Source organism: Pantherophis guttatus, chromosome 15 (assembly GCF_059756535.1).
Source record: "Pantherophis guttatus breed Tessera chromosome 15, ASM5975653v1, whole genome shotgun sequence".
NCBI lineage: Eukaryota > Metazoa > Chordata > Lepidosauria > Squamata > Colubridae > Pantherophis > Pantherophis guttatus.
Window position 1 is genome coordinate 13,499,238 of NC_142077.1, and position 20,081 is coordinate 13,519,318.

The window sequence follows — 20,081 nt, forward strand, 5'->3', positions numbered from 1 at the left end:
AGCAACTACAACTGATTCCACGACTACTTTAAATAAAATTCATTATCCAAGTAATAAGTTAAGGATTGAACAGAGAGCGGAAAATAATCTGCAGCCCTTTCAGCTTTTTTTCAGACCCCTTTTTGAGTCTCTTTCACAAAATCAGACCAAAGAGAGAAGCCACGGAAATCAAAATCATTCAGGAAATTAGACATATTCCCCAATATAGGAAAAATGAAGCATAAAAAACAGAAAAGAAGGAGAGTGTTAGAATGGAGGGAGTGCAACTCCATCACCCTGAATGACTTACGGATCATGGAAATCAAACTGAAGAGAAGGAGCCACGTTGAAAAGCAACTTTGTATGCAATGTTTCCTTTCCACTGCTGACTATACCAATGAGATGGTCTCCTGGTCTGTAAAAGCTCTGTGGTGGTTTTCCATCCTGGTTCTCCGAACTCAGCGGGCATTTCATTCTCAGCTTCCCAGAGACTGGATGGGACAAAAGCAGCATCAGAGGCAGAAGCAGGAGGTCCATCATTCATGGGATGAATCAATGAATCCCTTTCCTGTTTCTAAAGAAGAATTAGAAGAATCAAAGGACTCTCACAAGGTGGAATATGATCCAGTTGCTTTTTCTCAACACAGAGAAACCCTCAGCTTCATCTGGAAAGGAGAGAGACGTAAATTCAAGAGCACAGACTCTGCCTGTCCCAAAACTCCATATTTCTCTGCCCAAAGTCTCCCCTGGAGGATTCAGCCAAAGAGCAGAGCTGAAACTTTTATCATAATTCTCCCTCTCAGGAGGGATCCCTGGATAATTCAACTAGTTCTTGGACTTGGAGATTGTTGGGAAATTCTCTGGAGGGAAATGAAAGGGAAATAATCCCCATGTCATTCATAATAACAGGGGCAGAGATGAAATTAAATCAGTCATGTAGAATTAAGAAGTTTGGGAGCTCCATGCTTGAAAGTGGCCCCGGAGGGAATACATGGCATCTGTGGCTGAAGAAATAAATAAATCTGATATTTGTTTGCCTAGTGATGAAAGACAAAACTCCGGGGGCCAGTTAATGCTGGAGCATGTCACAGATCTGAAATAGCTGCCACCTGAGTTGGAACCAAAATTTACTTTATTTTGAAAGCTAATGCTCAAGGGCATCGCACAAAAGGGCTGATGCAATAGTGCAGCCAGTCTCTAAGAACAAAATCAACTTTAGTGAAAAACTAATTTTTCGAACTTTGCAGAGTTAAAAAAAAAATCAGATACAGAGAGAAAGAGAGAGAAGGGGACGTTACAAAAAAAACCCAAGTGAAAAAAGATGGAGAAATCAAGGCTGTGTCAGATCCCTAAAAGTGATACTGCCATTGAAGTGGAGGAAGCGGGGACTTGGATTCGATTTACTAGCATGGCCTGTGTCATCAGATATTTTACAACCTATATCCTGGCGCCAAGGAAGCCTGAGATCCCCTTTACCTGCAGGAATTTTTATGATAGCCATGTGGGTTGTCTCACTTTAAGGGATAATGGTGGGAATGCATGTTTGTTCGGGTTCTCAGAGGAAATAGTAAAGAAAACATCTTCACACTTGTGTATTGTCTAAAATCTGCATTCTGACTTAAAGGGAGGGGTCTCTACTGCTTTAATCCTACTGCTTTGCCTAAGGGTATTCAGGTCTTGCTTTAACTGGATGGCTTTCCCTTCTGCTTAATAAAAGAATCCTTTTGAACAACTACGTTTCAAGAGTTCTCATATTCTTAATTTGGAAGGAGAGGCGATCCTTACAGAAAGCACGATCTGCAAAACGGTCAACCCAGAGAAGCAATCTCTGCTCTACTGAGGGGACCTTGCAAACCATGTCTGAACAAAGCAGAGAGCTGGGAGGAACCGATTGCTGGGGGGAGACAGCAACCACCCCCCAGTCGGATGCCTGCCTCGTGTGACCCATCGGAGAGGATGAGGTAACCCTGGGGAATCCTGAAAAGCCCCGCTGGTCGATTGGCATTGGGAAGAAAGATGGCTGGGATGAGAGAACCAGAGGAGTCACCCTCAACCGTGGCAACCGAAAACCGGGGTGGAAACTGGAACTAGAAGCCCTTACTGACCAGGGGGGGCTGACCGAAGCACCCCTGAGGGAGGACTATCTGAAGAGGCATATAACCCAATTGGTGATGGAGACTTTGGGAAATATTAACATCCGAAGGGAGCCAGGACAACAACCAAAGAGCACTGAAAGGGCAGCAGTCATGGATGATGCCAGGGGAGGCACCCCCCTCCTGGAGGCTGCCTATCGAGCAGATGGTGCAGCAGCAGCGGGAGAAGACCCAGCAAACCCTCCACCCCAGGCAGCACGCACACCGGCGCCCATTCCCAATCAACCCCGGGCTCCTCAGCTGGAAAGAGAAACTCCCCCCCTTGGGGTGAAGTTTGATGGGAATCCGCAACAATTAGGATTCTTTGTGGCACATGTGCTCACTTACATGCAAGAGTATGGGCGTGATTTCCAAACCCAAGGCTCCCGAGTGCGAGTTGTGACCCTAGCCCTAGAGGGTGCCGCAGCCAGATGGATGGTGACCCTACATAATGCCAACGCACCAGAACTGCGGAATTTCGACCATTTCATGATGGCCCTGCGACGTCGGTTCGAGGACCCACTGGCAGATCGCAAAGCACGTGACCGCATTAAGGTGGTGAGGCAGGGGCGACGGCCAGTAGCAGAGTATACTGAAGAATTCCGGGACCTCGCGTGTCGTGTGCACTGGCCGGAAGATATTTTGGTGAGCTGTTTCTAGGATGGACTGAGTGATGATCTATACAATGCCTGCGTGGCCCGAGGGGCACCGAATGACCTACATGAATGGTATGTCACCTCCAAAGAAGCTGAGATAGATATGACCAGAAACCAGTATCGAGCGGGGCGAGCATGGAAGAAATCCTCACCCCAATGGAAGCAAGATCCACACAAACCACAAACCGCATTCTCCCCGAGATCTTCAGCCTGTTTCAAGTGTGGAAAAGAAGGGCACCGAGCTGCAGAGTGTCGTTCGCAAACACCCGCCCGGAACCACCCACTGGGGGAGGGTCCTGCAAAACCGGGTCGGCGTGGGAAGGAGACTGCTCTGAGGAGCAGGGAGACCATAGAAGTCCCATCCCCTCCCCTCTTTGGGGAAGAAACCCTGGCATCTGAACAGGAGGAATCACACTCATTCAGAAGCGATCCAGATGATGAGCCACTGGTAAGCAAACCAATTAAACCGCTTACCCTCCCCTTAAGACTATTTATCCCAAACCAGAACAGGGAGATAAGTATCCCCACCCTAGTGGATTCGGGGTGCACCCGTTGTTTGATCAGCCCAACCTTAGTAGGGAAGTTGGGGATTAACGTAAGAAAGCTGAAAACCCCCATTGCTTTCTGCCAACTAGATGGGTCAATAGCAGGAGGGGAGCCAGCTTCTCTGGCCACCGTGCCTCTACATATAGGCATTGGAAGCCATGAGGAAAGGCTTACCTTTATAGTGGCACCTGGCATGGAATGGCCATTGGTTCTGGGCCTTGCGTGGCTAAAAAGATGGAACCCACAAATCAATTGGAAACAAGGCATCATAAAATTTCAGAGGAATGTGACTTTTGCTGAGTATCCACATAAAGGACTTGAGGGGGCAGAGAATCGAGAAACAGCCATGCCTGGTCACGCCACACCAACTGAGGGCATACCCATAGAATACAAGGATTTAGCTGAGGTTTTTAGCGAAAAAGCCTCAGATGAGCTCCACCCCCACCGCGCCACTGACTGTGCAATAGAAATCTTACCCGGCGCGAAACTCCCTAAACCCAAGATGTACAGCATGTCACCGAGGGAGTTGGAAGAGCTGAGAACATTCATTGAGAAAAACCTAGCAAGGGGTTTCATCGAGCCAGCCCGACCAAAAATTGCAGCCCCAGTGTTGTTTAGAGAGAAAAAAGGTGGTTCAAAACGCTTATGTGTTGACTATCGAAACCTTAATACTATCAGTGTGCAGAACGTGTATCCTCTCCCCCTTATGAAAGATATGTTAGCACACCTCGCTAAAGGGAAAATTTTTTCAAAGCTGGACTTAAGGGAGGCTTACTACCGTGTCAGAATTAAGGAAGGGGATGAGTGGAAAATTGCATTTAACACCCCCCTCGGCTGCTACCAATTCAAGGTGCTCCCCTTTGAGTTACAAGGAGCCCCTGCAGTGTTTATGCAGTTAATAAATGAAGTGCTGCATCAGCATTTATATAAGGGGGTTCTGGTCTATTTGGATGACATTTTAATCTATACTGAGACCAAAGCAGAACATGTAAAACTAGTCAGGGCAGTTTTAAACAAACTCCACGCTGCCAAACTTTATGCCAAACTTTCCAAATGTGAATTCCATCAAGAGAAGATTGACTATTTATTTATTTATTATTTATTTATTATTCGAATTTCTATACCGCCCTTCTCCTTTCGGACTCAGGGCGGTGAACAGCCAAAATAAAAAACATTTATACATAAGTACAATTAAAATAGATTTAAAATAATTAAATTTGGCCCATAATTTAAAATTTATCAATTTAAAATCCATATCAAAATTTAAAACCAACCATAAAATCATAAAATCAAGAGAGACCGCATTTCACACCAGGGGGTTGAGATGGATCCTCTAAAAGTGCAGGCTGTACTTGATTGGGACCCTCCACGCCCACGTAAACAGTTACAGAGCTTCCTGGAGTTTGCCAACTTTTACCGCCAGTTTATCCCTGCTTTCACTCAGATTGCCCTCCCCATCACCAAGCTCTTAAAAACAAAGGGGGAGGACAACCCTAAACCAAAGCAACCATTGAACTGGACTATGGAATGCCAGGCAGCATTTGAAAAACTTAAACAGCTGTTCTCAGCAGAACCAATTCTACAACACCCGGACACGGAGAAACCATTTGTCATACAAGCAGATGCCAGCGATGTGGCAATAGGAGCGGTCCTGCTTCAGAAGAATGAGCAAGACCAACTACAACCCTGTGCTTACACATCCAAAAAGTTGAATGAGACTGAGCAAAGGTGGGCTATTTGGGAGAAAGAGGCATATGCAGTTCGTTGGGCATTGTTAACCTGGAGGCATTTCCTAGAAGGCAGTAAGACCCCTTTTGAAGTCTGGACTGATCATAAAAATCTAGAAGCCCTAAAGACCCCAAGGAAACTCTCCCCAAAACAAGTACGATGGGCTCAGTACTTTAAACGGTTTGATTTTACTCTAAAATACCTCCCGGGGGGGGGAACTTTCTGGCGGATGCGCTATCCAGAAAACCGCAATACATTCGTGTAAGGTCAGACGTAATCAAACCTATAGTACAAAACAGTCAACTAGCCGCTAAAGTAGTCACCAGATCCCAGGAAAAACAAGAAACAGTGACAGACAATGACATCACCCAAAATTTTAAACAAGCATTGGCCACTGATGAATGGTTTTTGAATACCAAATCCAGCTGTCTGATGAAAGAAGACTTGGCTTGGGTGGGGGGGAAGTTGTATGTCCCTGCAAGCCAAAGACTATGCTTAATGGTACGGTGCCATGACTCCAAATTAGCTGGACATTTTGGGTTTGTGAAAACTTTACACCTGATTAAAAGACAGTTTTGGTGGCCATCACTAAAAAAGGACATAGAAAGCTATGTAGCTAGCTGCCCCATTTGTGCAGCAGCAAAAAGACGCCAGGGGAAATCCCCAGGTCTATTGCAGAAGGTAGCTGAACCTGCAGTGCCTTGGAGAGAGATTGCTATGGATTTCATCGTGGAATTGCCAAACAGTGAGGGAAATACTGTTATTTGGGTTGTGACAGACCTATTTTCAAAACAGGCACATTTTATACCCTGCCAAAAGATCCCAACTGCTAAAAGTTTAGCCAAACTATTCCTAATACACATTTATCGACTTCATGGTGCTCCACAAAGGATCATCTCCGACAGAGGTGCTCAATTCACCTCCAACTTTTGGAGGGCGTTTTTGGGCTTACTTGGTATTGGCCAGGGGTTGAGCACCTCTTTTCATCCATGTACTAATGGAAATTCTGAAATTTTGAACTCGGTACTCGAACAATATTTAAGATGTTTCAATAATTTTCAACAGGATAACTGGACCAAACTTTTGTCTTTTGCTGAAGTTGCGTTTAATAATGCTGTACATTCAAGCACTGGTTTTACCCCCTTTAAGAGTAGCAACAGGCCAGGATTTCAGCCCCATGCCTGAACTACCCACGGAAGAACCCACCATCCCCTCACTTAAGGAGTGGGTGGATAATTTGCAAAACACGTGGCCAGTGGTTAGACTAGTTTAAAGGAAGCTAGAGAAGCTTTTAAAATTCAAGCTGACAAGAAAAGGATGGAACCCAAATCTTTTCATGTTGGAGACAGAGTACACTTATCTACAAAATTCCTGAAATCATTACAACCATCAAAAAACTAGGGCCAAAGTTCATTGGACCTTTCCCCATCACTAGAATCATCAATCCAGTAGCAGTTGAACTACTTCTTCCAAAGACACTCAGGCAGATCCACCCAATATTCCATATCAGTTTACTCAAACGAGAAGTAACCTCATCCCTCAGACCACCTGCATCTACACCACCTGTTCCCATCATGATTGAAGGTGAACAACACTTTGAGATCAAGGAAATCCTGGACTCTAGGATCCACAGAGGGAAAGTCCAATACTTAGTTGCTTGGAAACATTTACCATCAGCACACAATGAATGGGTCGCTAAACAGCACGTTAGGGCTCCAACCTTACTGAGAAAATTTCACTCCCAATACCCTAACAAGCCTTGTTGATCTACTATCTTGAAATCTTGTGTGTATTTGTTTTTGTTTTTGTTTTTTTTTTACAGGTGGACCCTTTTGTTTTCTAAGGAGGGTAGCATGTCAGATCCCTAAAAGTGATACTGCCATTCAAGTGGAGGAAGGGGGGACTTGGATTCGATTTACTAGCATGGCCTGTGTCAACAGATATTTTACAACCTATATCCTGGCGCCAGAGGCCTGAGATTCCTATTATTATTATTATTATTATTATTATTATTATTATTATTATTATTATTATTTAATCTTTAGTGAGATTCACTGCCTTTGAGGCTGGTTAATAGCTCAGCAGCTCGAGTCCTAACCAAGGACCTAGGAACTGTTAAGGTATCGTCGGAGGATGTAAGCTATTCCGAGTAAGGTGGTTTTTTGTAAAGTCAAAATGTTCAAGTCCGGCAAATTTAGAATTTCTAAGTAGCGGGGTAGCCCTTTGGGTATTGCTCCAAGGGCTCCAATTACAATTATTATTATTATTATTATTATTATTATTATTATTATTATTATTATTATTATTATTATTAATTTATTTATTTGATTTGTATGCCGCCCTATCTCCATAGGACTCAGGGCAGCTCACAACAATTAAAATCAAACCAGATAAAACATGTTAAAATACATATTAAACACATATTAAACATATTAAGATAATCCAAACCCCATCAGTCCAGGCTGGGCAATGTGAACAGACATGTTTTTAGTTCGCAGCGGAAGGTGTGAAGGTCAGGGGCCAACCGGAGCCCCAGGGGGAGTTGATTCCAAAGGGTGGGAGCCCCCACAGAGAAAGCTCTACTGTACTTCTGGGGGTCGCCAGCCGACATTGTCTAGCCGACGGCACTTGGAGGAATTTATATGATAGCCATGTGCGTTGCTTCACTTTAAAGTATAATGGTGGGAATGCATGTTTGTTCGGGTTCCCAGAGGAAATAATAAAGAAAACAGCTTCACACTTGTGTATTGACTAAAATCTGCATTCTGATTTAAAGGGAGGGGGTCTCTACTGCTTTAATCCTACTTGTCTTGCCTAAGGGTATTCAGATTGTGCTTTAGCTGGATGGCTTTCACTTCTGCTTAATAAAAGAAATCCTTTTGAACAACCACGTTTCAAGAGTTTGTACTTTCTTAAGTTGGAAGGAGAGGCGATCCTTACACAGCCCTTCTGTGTTGCCCTTGAGCATTAGCTTTCAAAATAAAGTAAATTTTGGCTCCAACTCAGCTGGCAGCTATTTCAGATCTGTGACATACTCTGGAATTAACTGGCCTCTGGGATTTTCTCTTTAATCACTATGCAAACAAATATCAGATTTATTTGTTTCTTCAGCCACAGGTGTCGTGTATTCCCTCTGGGGCCACTTTCAAGCATGGAGCTCCCAAACCTCTCAATTCTAGATGACCGATTTAATTCCATCTCTGCCCCTGTTATTTTGAATCACATGGGGATTATTTCCCTTTCATTTCCCTCCAGAGAATTTCCCAACAATCTTTGACTGCAAGAACTAGTTGAATTATCCAGGGATCCCTCCTGAGAGGGAGAATTATGGTAAAAGTTTCAGCTCTGCTGTTTGGCTGAATCCTCCAGGGGAGACTTTGGGCAGAGAAATATGGAGTTTTGGGACAGGCAGAGTCTGCTCTTGAATGTACGTCTCTCTCCTTTCCAGGTGAAGCTGAGTGTTTCTCTGTGTTGAGAAAAAGCAACTGGTTGTTCCACCTTGTGAGAGTCCTTTGAATTCTTCTAATTCTTCTTTAGAAACAGGAAAGGGATTCATTGATTCACGCCATGAATGATGGACCTCCTGCTTCTGCCTCTGATGCTGCTTTTGTCCCATACAGTCTCTGGGAAGCTGAGAATGAAATGCCCGCTGAGTTTGGAGCACCAGGATGGAAAACAACCACAGAGCTTTTACAGCCCAGGAGACCATCTCATTGGTATAGTCCTCACTGGATATGAAAGATTGGGTATAAAGTTGCTTTTCAACATGACTCCTTCTCTTCAGTTTGTTTTCCATGATCCGTAAGTCATTCTGGGTGATGGAGTTGCACTCCCTCCATTCTAACACCCTCCCTTTCTCTTTTATATTTTTCATTTATTCCTATATTGGGGAATATGTCCAATTTCCTAAATGATTTTGATTTCCATGGCTTTTCTCTTTTGTCTTGTTTTGTAGAAGAGACTCAAAAAGGGGTCTGGAAAAAAGATGAAAGGGCTGCAGATTTCCTCTCTCAGTTCAATCCTTAATTTATCATTTGAATAATGAATTTTATTTAAAGTAGTGGTGGAATCAGTTGTAGTTGCCATACCTCAGCCAATTTCCATATTTGATCATTTCTTTTGGATCAAAGTTGGCTTAAGGTTCAGTAGGCTTCTGGAGGATTATATATTAAAAAAGGTATTGTTGCTGTTGATTATAATAACACTTTTTTTTTTTACAATAGGGATTTTTATAGTTTTTCATACGGCTTACTATTCATTTTCAACATTCAAATGGTCAACAAGAATTCCCATCTCTTGCACAATCTCACACTTGGCTACAACCTCCATGACAACTATTTGAGCACTTTACGCACTTCAGATGCCTTGCTGGACATTCTCTCCACTGGAGAAGCCAATGTCCCCAACTATGGCTGTGGAAGGAAGGAGAACCTTCTGGCTCTTCTTGATGGAGCCGAGAGAGAGATCTCCATCCAGATGTCAACATTAGGAGGCACCTACAAAGTCCCACAGGTTTGTGTGTCTTTTTCTCCATCTGGTAAAGTGAGGGGTGGGTGGTGGTGGGTGAGCAATAGTTGCAATCATGTCTTCTCCATGGAATTCAAAAGCTGCTTTTGCATATTAGCAAAAATGTCAATACTTTACCCCATTATGTTCATGTTGAGATTAATCATAAAAGGCCTGAAATGCAAGCAAGAAGAAGATATTCTAACAACTATTAACTGATCAAAAAATATCCCTGGTTGTTGGGGTCTCTATTGGCATCTTCATTTTCACATAAATAATGCCTGCCCTATCCACTCAGATTGAAGTTGCCAATAGTACCATTTTATCTATCTAAAATGTGAATAAAAAGGACTCTAGCAATTATAGACCAAATAGACTAGCAGATATTGTGGCTAAAATTTATGCCATGATCCTCTTAGTTAAACTTGAGAAAAATTCATTCCTTGCAGAAGAAGCAGAATGTTTTAGGTAGAGTTAAATGCTATATAGATTTTATATGAAATAATGCATAAATTAATAATCATATATTGGCAACAAGTTTGTCTTGAAATATCTAATCTATATCAGTGAGGTAAAATAAGGTTTGCAGGCTTTCTAGATGTTAGTGCAGCATTTGACTCAATAAACAGAGAAATATGATGGAGAAAATGTTTTGCCCTCAAAATGGAGCTCAGACTGTTGGCCCTGATCCAAGCCCTTGTTTGAGAGGGAGGTTTGAGCTCAATGGAGGCATGAGAAGAAGGATCTAGGCTTAGCAAGGGGGAAGGGAAAGCTGGGTATTTGAACCCTTGTTAGTCAGTATAGATATGAAATGACTTACTAGGACTAATGCAGGATCAAAAAAGAGATCATAAATAAATGTTATTTCATTCTTTGACAAAAATGACTAAATTAGTGGACCAGTGAAATGCAGTGCATGTAGTATACAGTACTTGGATTTCAGAAAGGCTTTGACAAAGGAAACCACAACCTATTTCTTGGTAAGCTAAAAATATGTGGGATAGACAGCATCACCCCCAGATGGGCTCAGCCTGTCGTCCTCAATGGAACTACATCTGCATGGAGGGAAACAAGCAATGGGGGACCCCAAGGTTCCATTTTAGGCCCAGTTCTCTTCAACATCTTCATGAATGATTCGGATGAGGGGAGAAATGGGGAAATCATCACATTTGAAGACAACACTAAAGTTAGTGTCAGAAGATAGGCTGAAGATCTAGCTGGATCTAGATAGACTTGAACCCTGGGCCTATCTAACAAAATGAAATTCAATGTAAAGAAATGTAAGGTTTTACACTTAGGCTAGAAAACCAAATGTAGACTTACAGATTAGGTGAAATCTGGCTCAATTGCAGTAACTGTGAAAGGGATCTTGGAGTCCTAGTGGACAATCATTTAAATATGAGCCAGCAATGTGTGGCAGCAGCCAAAAAAGCCAATTCAGTCCTAGGTTGCATTAACAGAGGGATAAAATCAAGATCACATGAAGTATTGTATGGCTTTATTTTTTATTTTTTTAAAATAATTTTTATTAAACATTTTTTAAAAAACAAACAAACAAATAAAAAACAAACAAAAACAGATATTTACATCTTCTTTTCAACATCTTCACATCAGTAATCTATATTTATACATTTTCTCTTTCTTATCTTAATCTATCTTTTATACATATATTTCTAGTATATCATATATATATATTCTCTTAATCTAAATATTTTATTTACATTTAACATAAACAGGTACCTAGTTTCCTTTTCACAATTTATATCTTCCCATTTGTTTCCATATTTCTCCACCTAATTAACCATTGTTTAGTTTTCTTTTGTCCCCCCACTTTTTCCCCCTTTTTCCTCCAACCATTTATACCATTTCTCCCAGACTAAGTAATAATCTCTTTCATCTTTTTCTTGTATCTCCTTTGTGAGTTTATCCATTTCCGCACACTCCATAATTTTTCTAATCATTTTGTCTTCTGATGGTATGTCATTGTTTTTCCAGTTTTGGGCGAAAACTATTCGTGCTGCTGTCATTATGTGAATAATTAAGTATCTTATTTCTTTTTCACATGACCCGGTAATTATTCCCAGTAAAAAAGTTTCTGGCCTCATTTCTATTTGTTGATTTATAATTTCTTCTATTTGTGTTTTAATTGTTTGCCAAATTTGTTTTGCCTTTTGGCAGGACCACCACATGTGATAATAAGTTCCTTTTTGATGTTTACATTTCCAACATAGCGGGGAGGCATTTGGAAACATCTTTGCCAATCTGGCAGGTGGGAGATGCCACCTATAAAACATTTTATACATATTTTCTTTATAAGGTACAGACATTGTTAGTTTGTAATTTATATTCCATAATTTCTCCCATTTATCTAATTCAATATTGTATCAAAAATTTTTCACCCAAATTATCATATTTTCTTTAACTATCTCTTCTTCCAATTTGTATCTTAATAAATAATTATAGGGTATTTTTTTATCAATTTATCCTCTGTTCCATGAAGAATTTTATCTAATTCGTATGTTCCCTTTTGAAATCCAAATTGTGCCAAATCTGTCCTGTATCTAGATTTTATTTGCATATAGGGCCACCAATCAATGTCTGTACCCAATTCTTTCAATTCCTGTCTTTTTCTTAATTCCCCTTGATTATTCAACAGATCTTTGTAAGTTTTCATTTTGCCAATATCTAGAGCATTTGGGTAGATTTGTGCCTCCATAGTGGATAGCCATTCCGGAATTTTGTCATTATGTTTCTTTTTTATCCCCTGCCATGTCTGTATTTATTTATTTATTTATTTATTTATTTATTTATTTATTTATTTATTTATTTATAATTTTTTTATATGTAGCAATGCTTCCCTGATCAAATGTCATTGAAAATATCCATGCTGTCTACTTTTTCCCTCCCAGAAGAAAGCATGCCATCCTCTTTGTAGCTCGAACCCCTCTAATGAAAATATTCTTTTGTTTTTTAGTTCCATCCAATCTTTAATCCATATCAATGAAATTGATTTGTAATATGTTTCCCAGTCTTGGTGTGCTAATCCTCCTCTCTCTCTCTCTCTCGTGTCTTGTAAATGTTTTATTTTGATCCTTGCTTTCTTCCCCTGCCAAATGTAATTCGCTATAAGTTTGTTAAAATCTTTAAAAAAAATTCTTCCCCAATTTTATCGGTATCACTTGGAATAAAAATAACATTCTTGGTAGCACATTCATTTTAACTGAGGCTATCTTCCCAAGAAATGATAATTGTAGTTTGCTCCAGATTTCTAGATCTTTCTTTATCTGTCTTGTTAATTTGTTGTAGTTATCTTCTCTAATCGATGATCCTTTGTTTGTTAGCCATATTCCTAGATATTTTACTTTTTTTGTCATTTGTATACCCATTCTGTCTTCTAGTTCTTTCTCTTGTTGTTTTGTGAGGTTTTTCGTTAATGCCTTTGTTTTTTGCCTGTTAATTTTGAGTCCTGCTACCTTCCCATATTCTTCTATTCGTGATAAAAAATTGGGTCCTGTCGATATTGGCTGTTCTATGATGAAGACCAAGTCATCGGCAAAGGCTTGAAGTTTTTATTCCTCTTTTTTAACTTTCAGTCCTTTTATTTCCTTGTTTCTTCTAATTTCATTTAACAGTATCTCTAAGGATATGATATGAACAATAAAGGGGATAGAGGGCATCCCTATCTCACTCCTTTTGTTATTATAAATTGTTCAGTCATATCTCCGTTTATTATTTATTTTTGCTGTTTGAGATGAGTATATTTTCTTTATCATATTTACAAATTTATCGCCAAATTTCATATTTTCCAACTGTAAAGTAAGAAATTTCCAATTTATATTGTCAAAGGCCTTTTGTGCATCCAAGAATATTAGTGCGATTTGTTTATCTGGGTTTGCTTAGTAGTATTCCAATACATCAATTATAATTCTCATATTATTTTTTATTTGTCTTTTTGGCAGAAAGCCATTCTGATCAGAGTGAATATATTTGTTTATTACTTTTTTTAGTCTTTCCGCAATAATCAATGTAAATAATTTGTAGTCTACATTTAGTAACGATATTGGTCTATAATTTTTGATTTGTGATTGGTCTGTCTCCTCTTTTGGGATAAGCATGATAATGGCTTCCATCCAAGAATTGGGTATTTTGGCCTTCAAAAATGCATCATTAAAAGTTTCGAGAATAATTTCATCTAGTGGTTGTTGACAAGACTTATAAAATTCTGCTGGGGTGCCATCTGGACCTGGAGTTTTATTATTTTTCTATTTTTTCCTTGCCTCCATTAATTCAATCATACTAATTGGTCTATTCAATATTTCCCTGTGTGTCTCTTCTAATTCCCTTAGATCTGATTTATTTAAATATTGTTTAATGTCTTCTTCAAATATCTCCTCTTGCTCATATAGCAAAATATGAGCAAAAGTTTTGCTATATTTTTTTTATCCTCATTTCTATAATGCGTCTCTCCTTTCCCATCTTGTTATTAGTGTATCGTTCTTTTCTCTTTTTCTTTTTTCAGTTTATACGCCAACCAACATCCCGTTTTATTTGCACATTCAAAATGGTTTTGCTTTGCTGACTTAATTTTCCATGCTATCTCTATTTGTGTGGTCAAATTAATTTTATGTTTTATCAAATTTATTTTTCCTTTGGTCGTTTTATGTAGGTCAGATTCGCATTCTTTAAGCTCTTTTAACAGGTTGTCTCGTTCCTGTTTGTTTTTATTTTTCTTCACCATATATGCAATAGTTAGACCTCTTATGTATGCTTTTGCCATATCCCATAGATTTTGAAGAGAAGTTTCCTCTTTTGTGATTATCCTGAAAAATATGTTCATTTCTTTTTCAGTCATCTGAACGTATTCTTTATCTTTTTATATATCTTTATTCATCATCCATTTTTTTCTTGTCCATTGTCCTTTCCATATTACTTTTACTGGGTTATGATCTACCCACATATTTGTCATTATTTCCACTTCTTCTACATCTTTTCTAAGTTCTTTCATCATCCATACCATGTCTATTCTAGACCATGATTGATGTGGACTAGAATAGAATGTGTATTCTTTTTTCTCTTTATTTTAAGTGGACAATCACTTAAATATGAGCCAGCAATGTGTGGCAGCAGCCAAAAAAGCTAATTCAGTCCTAGGCTGCGTTAACAGAGGGATAAAATCAGGATCACATGAATTATTGGTACTGCTTTATAATGCCTTGGCAAGACCACACTTGGAATAGTGCATCCAGTTTTAGTCTCCATATTATAAAAAAGATGTAGAGACTCTGGAAAGAGTGCAGAAAAGATGATTAAGGGCCTGGAGACTAAAACATATGAGGAACAGTTGCAGGAATTCAGTATGTCTAGTCTAGTGAAAAGGACTAAGGGTGACATCATAGCAATGTACCAATATTTGGGGGGCTGCCACAAAGAAGAGGAGGTCAACCTATTTTCCAAAGTACTAGAAAGCAAGACAAGAAACAATGGATGGAAACTAATCAAGGAGAGAAACAATCTAGAAATAAGAAGGACTTTCCTAATGGTGAGGAATGGAACGTCTACCCTTCAGAAATTGTGGGTGGTCCATCACTGGAGGCTTTTAAGAAGAGACTGGACAGCCACTTGTCTGGAATAGTATAGATAGATACAGATTAACAGAGTTGGAAGGGACCTTGTAGGTCATCTAGTCCAAGCAGACCCTACACCGTTTCTGACAGATGACGGTCCAGCCTCTTCTTGAAAGCTTCCTGTGATGAAGCTCCCACAACTTCTGAAGGCAACTTTATCTCTTTATTTCCAGGTTGAATCTCTCCTTGTTCAGTTTCCATCCATTATTCCTCGTCCGGCCTTTCTCCGACCTTTGGGTGCTTTGGAAAATAGCTTGACCCCGTCCTCTCTGTGGCAGCCCCTCAAATATTGGAAGACTGCTATCATGTCTCCCATGGTCCTTCTCTTCACTAGACCAGCCATGCCCAGTTCCTGCAACCTTTTTCATATGTTTTAGTCTCCAGTCCCCTCATCATCCTGGTTGCTCTTCTCTGCATTTTTTTTAGAGTCTCAACATCTTTTTTATAGTGTGGTGACTAAAACTGGATGCAGTATTCTAGGTGTGGTCTTACTAAGGCTTTATAGAGTGTTATTAGTACCTCTCTTGATCTTGATTATATCCATCTGATAATGCAGTTTAGGATTTCATTGGCTTTTTTGGCTACACTGCACACTCTTGACTCATATTTAATTGGTTGTCCACTAAGACTTTGTTTTGTGGTGAAGGTTGTTGAGAGTGTGGTGGCACGACAACTGCCCGGGCACCTGGATGAAGCTATCTATCTGGACCTGTACCAGTCAGGCTTCAGGCAGGGGTACAGCACTGAAACAGCATTGGTCGCGTTGGTGGACGATCTCTGGAGGGCTCGGGATAGGGGTTTTTCCTCTGTCCTGGTCCTGTTAAATCTCTCAGCGGCTTTTGATACCATCGACCATGTTATCATGCTGCAGCGGTTGAGGGGGTTAGGAATAGGGGGCACCATTTTGCGGTGGTTTTCCTCGTTCCTCTCTGACTGCTCGCAGTTCGTGTTGACAGGGGGGCAGAGGTCGACTTCGAAGTGCTTTTCATGGGGAGTGCCGCAGGGGTCGGTCCTCTTGCCTCTTCTGTTCAACATTTACGTGAAGCCGCTGGGTGAGATCATCCGTGGTTTTGGGCTGAGAGTCCATCTGTACGCTGATGATACTCAGCTGTACATCTCCACCCCAGACAACCCCAACGATGCCCTTGATGTGATGTCTCGCTGCCTGGAGGCCGTGCGGGTCTGGATGGGGAGAAATAGGCTCAGACTCAACCCCTCCAAGACTGAGTGGCTGTGGTTCCTGGCGTCGCGATATAGTCAGCTGGTGCCATCGCTGACTATTGGGGGTGAGTTTTTACCCTCCACAGAGAGGGCTCACAATCTGGGTGTCCTCCTGGACGCACAGCTGTCTTTAGAAAAACATATGACGGCCGTGGCCAGGGGGGCTTTTTATCAGGTTCGCCTGATCTGCCAGTTGCAGCCCTTTCTGGATCACGACACCTTGCGCACAGTCACTCACGCCCTTGTCACCTCCCGACTGGACTACTGCAATGCTCTCTACATGGGGCTCCCCTTCAAAAACACCCGGAGGTCCAGAATGCGGCCGCGCGGGTGGTTATAGGTGCAACTCGTTGTGCCCATGTGACACCCCTCCTGCGTGAGCTGCATTGGCTCCCAGTGGTCTTCCGGCTGCAATTCAAGGTGTTGGTTACCGCCTTTAAAGCGCTCCATGGCATTGGACCCGGATACCTCCGAGACTGTCTTCTGCCACCAGTAGCCGCCCACCGGCCAGTCCGCTCCCACAGAGAGGGTCTCCTCAGGGTGCCATCGGCCAAATTATGTCGGCAGGCGACACCCAGGGGGAGGGCCTTCTCTGTGGGAGCCCCTGCCCTTTGGAATGAACTGCCCCCAGAAATTCATAAAATCTCTGATCTCCGTGTATTTCGCTGTGCCCTCAAAACCTTGTTGTTCCGCCAGGCTGGGCTGTCAAGGTAAAGATTTTAATTGGTTTTTAAAAATGAGATTTTAAATTTGGGGTTTTAAATTGAGCCTATCATTTAATAATTTTAATTATTTTTAAATTTTGTCTGTCTTTGTGCTTTTAATCAGGCTGTACACCGCCCTGAGTCCTTCGGGAGAAGGGCGGTATAGAAATAAAATAAATAAATTAATTAATTAATAAATCCCTCTCACAGTTACTGCTATTAAGCCTGGTTTCACCCAGTCTATATGTGTATAAGGGCTCCTGCTTGAGGGGGTTGGACTAGAAAACCTCCAAGGTCCCTTTATTTTGTTATAAGTTCTATTATAGGTACACATGTTTATCATGCTAAATTCCTATTGGAACACACTGATTTATGTTATATTATCCTACTTACACATTGGATTGTATACCCTGTGAAGAAGACTTGGATTGTTTTGTCTTAATAATTATCTGATAATTTACAAAGCAAGTTATGGTCTATGTGAAATGACATCATAGCCATAGATGGTCAGCCATTAGAGCAAGTAACCCCTTTCCTTACCTGGGGTTGTTTTCTCTGAGCCTGAATCTTGGCTCCCTCATCATCCAAGGAGCTCAGTTAGAGAAAGGGCAGGAGTGAAAGTGGTGCTTAAATGAAAACCTCAAAGCTCTCCAGCTTCCTCATCCCCAAACTATTAAAGGATCTGAGGCCCAGTTTTCCCCCATGTTCTTCCATCAATCTGATGTTTGGGGCTCCAGAGAGAAACCACCAGCAGAACCAACCCAATCTCAGCCTCTGAGGAGGATCTTGGGGTGGGTAAAAGGGTTCCAGCTGCTGCCCTCAGAGCTTATTTGGGAATTTACACAACTTCTGCTTTGTCTAAATTCAGAAAATATGGGCATTGGCATAAAATTTAATCTATAGAAAGTGACAGACTCTGACAGTTGTGGCTGTTGGAACGGACAAAACTTCAATTAAAGACCAAACTTGGATTATGCAATTGACAAATCTTATTAGGCTTTGAGGTCTGCCTGTTTCTTGTATAACTGGAGAAAGAAGTTAAAAAATTTCCTCCAGAAAGAATCTGGGATAGAGAAGCAAAAAAAGTTGCAGCAATCCTCAAAAATTATAATAGGCCCTTTATTGGAATAGAATACTCCAATTGGCATTTACACATGTTAATCTAATTGCAATAAATTGTAGGGGTGATAGAGTAGTATGAATTACATTATTTATAGTTTTTTAATTTGTTTATTATTTTCCACTTTTATTATACAATCTTGCCAATATTCTGTCTTTAATTAAACTATGCCTGATTAACAAACTATTCTAATACATTCATGAGAACCAGGTTGGATTTATTAAAATCTAATATTTTGGATTTGATTTGACCCCAAATATAACATAGCATTCTTCATTGCTTTTTTAGATCAATCTGGAAACTGCTTCAGAAGCTCTGAGTGATAAAAGTCAATTCCCTTTTTTCTACCGGATGAATCCCAAACAAGGGATCCTGTACCCAGTAATTGTCCAACTGCTCCTCCATTTCAGATGGACCCTGATTGGTCTCTTTGCTTCAGACACAGAGAAGGGAGAGAATTTCATGAGGACTTTCCCTCCTATGCTTGTCAAGAATGGAATTTGTGCTGTTATATCACAAAGATTGTCAACAACTGGATATACAGCAGCCCTCAGGGATTCCCTCTCTAAATGGAGACAAGTCAACGTCTTTGTTCACTTCATAGAACATGATTCCATTTGGGGAAGAATTCTTCCTTTACATTTAGCACTTATGCATTTGCCAGGACCCATTGAAGAAAAAGTCTGGATCCTCACAAGTTTCGAAGGGTATGAAATGAACAAGCGCAGACTTCTCAAATACATCCATAGTATTTGGAAGTTTGGTTTTCTGACAAAAAAAAGGCCAAGGGATTCTGCCTTTGAACCCTATTTCTTTGTGGAAGAAAAGTTTCAAGATCCTTATTTTCTCTGTTCTCTTTCAAAGAACGTCTTTTCTGTCAAAGGCCGCAGAAGATGCACCCAGAAAGCCCCACTGGAGACCCAGAAGAAAGAGAACAGTAGAAAGTTCCCAAATTACTATCAATATTACAGCCTCATTCAGACTCTGGCCCAGGCCTTGAATGCCGCCTATTCCTCCAGGTGGAGGAGGAGAAGGAAGGAGGGAGAAAAGACTTTGGGGTCTCCAAGGCTGCAGCCGTGGCAGGTATGGGGGTCCCAATATTGATCCATTAATCTTAGATCCTTTGGAGGAGGAATCCAGAGGAGAAGGAGGGGAACCATCTCAACAGATCTGGCCAATTCAGTTACTCAGGGAATAATGGTTCCAAAAAATAGATAGCATGGCATTTTAATATTTTGCACTGATCATTTGAAAATGCTGTATTCTTTCTTAAATAAATTCCTGTATGGTTGAATTTGTTATTAGCATCATGGAATTTCATCTTTATTCTGTCCAGTGGTGGGTTTCAAAAATTTTCGCTACTGGTTCGGCGGGTGTGGCTAGGTGTGGCGGCATGTGACTGAGTGGGCATGGCCAACTTGATGTCACTCATGCCCACACCCACTCAGTCACATGACTCCCCCACTTAGCCACACCCACAGGAAAAGTTAGGAAAGGTAGGGAATTTCCACCTATCTCTCCTTGCCCTCCCTTTGCCTGTCACCCCCATTTCCCCTCCTTTAGCGGCCCTGGCCCTAGCCACCTTCCTCCCCCACCACCACCTCTTTGTTCAGGCTACTTACCTTCTGATCCAGAGTCCAGAAGGCAAGCTGATTAGAGGTTTTGGCGGCCCCCAGGCTCCATCTGGGAGCACGGGAAGACCCCTTGGAGGGTAGAGCTGAGGATTTTGTACAGTATCTGCATGACAAAATCGCTCAAATTTGGGAAGGCTTGGACTCTGATGGGGTAGGTTCAGACAGGGTGATGGAGGAAGGTCTTGAGAGTGTTATCCGGGAGGAGTTTGACCCGGTGACTCCCGAAGACAT

General features: G+C 41.2%; 1 protein-coding gene across 1 annotated transcript; it reads left to right on the forward strand.

The window, feature by feature from the left end:
* The first annotated feature begins 8,540 nt into the window (after positions 1 to 8,540).
* LOC148111936 (vomeronasal type-2 receptor 26-like) lies at positions 8,541 to 19,515 on the forward strand. Its single transcript, XM_087879171.1, has 3 exons — positions 8,541 to 8,842; positions 9,265 to 9,553; positions 18,505 to 19,515. The coding sequence occupies exons 1-3, from the start codon at positions 8,613 to 8,615 to the stop codon at positions 19,318 to 19,320; spliced, it is 1,335 nt and encodes a 444-aa protein (XP_087735297.1). The 5' UTR covers positions 8,541 to 8,612; the 3' UTR covers positions 19,321 to 19,515.
* The last annotated feature ends 566 nt before the right edge of the window (positions 19,516 to 20,081 follow it).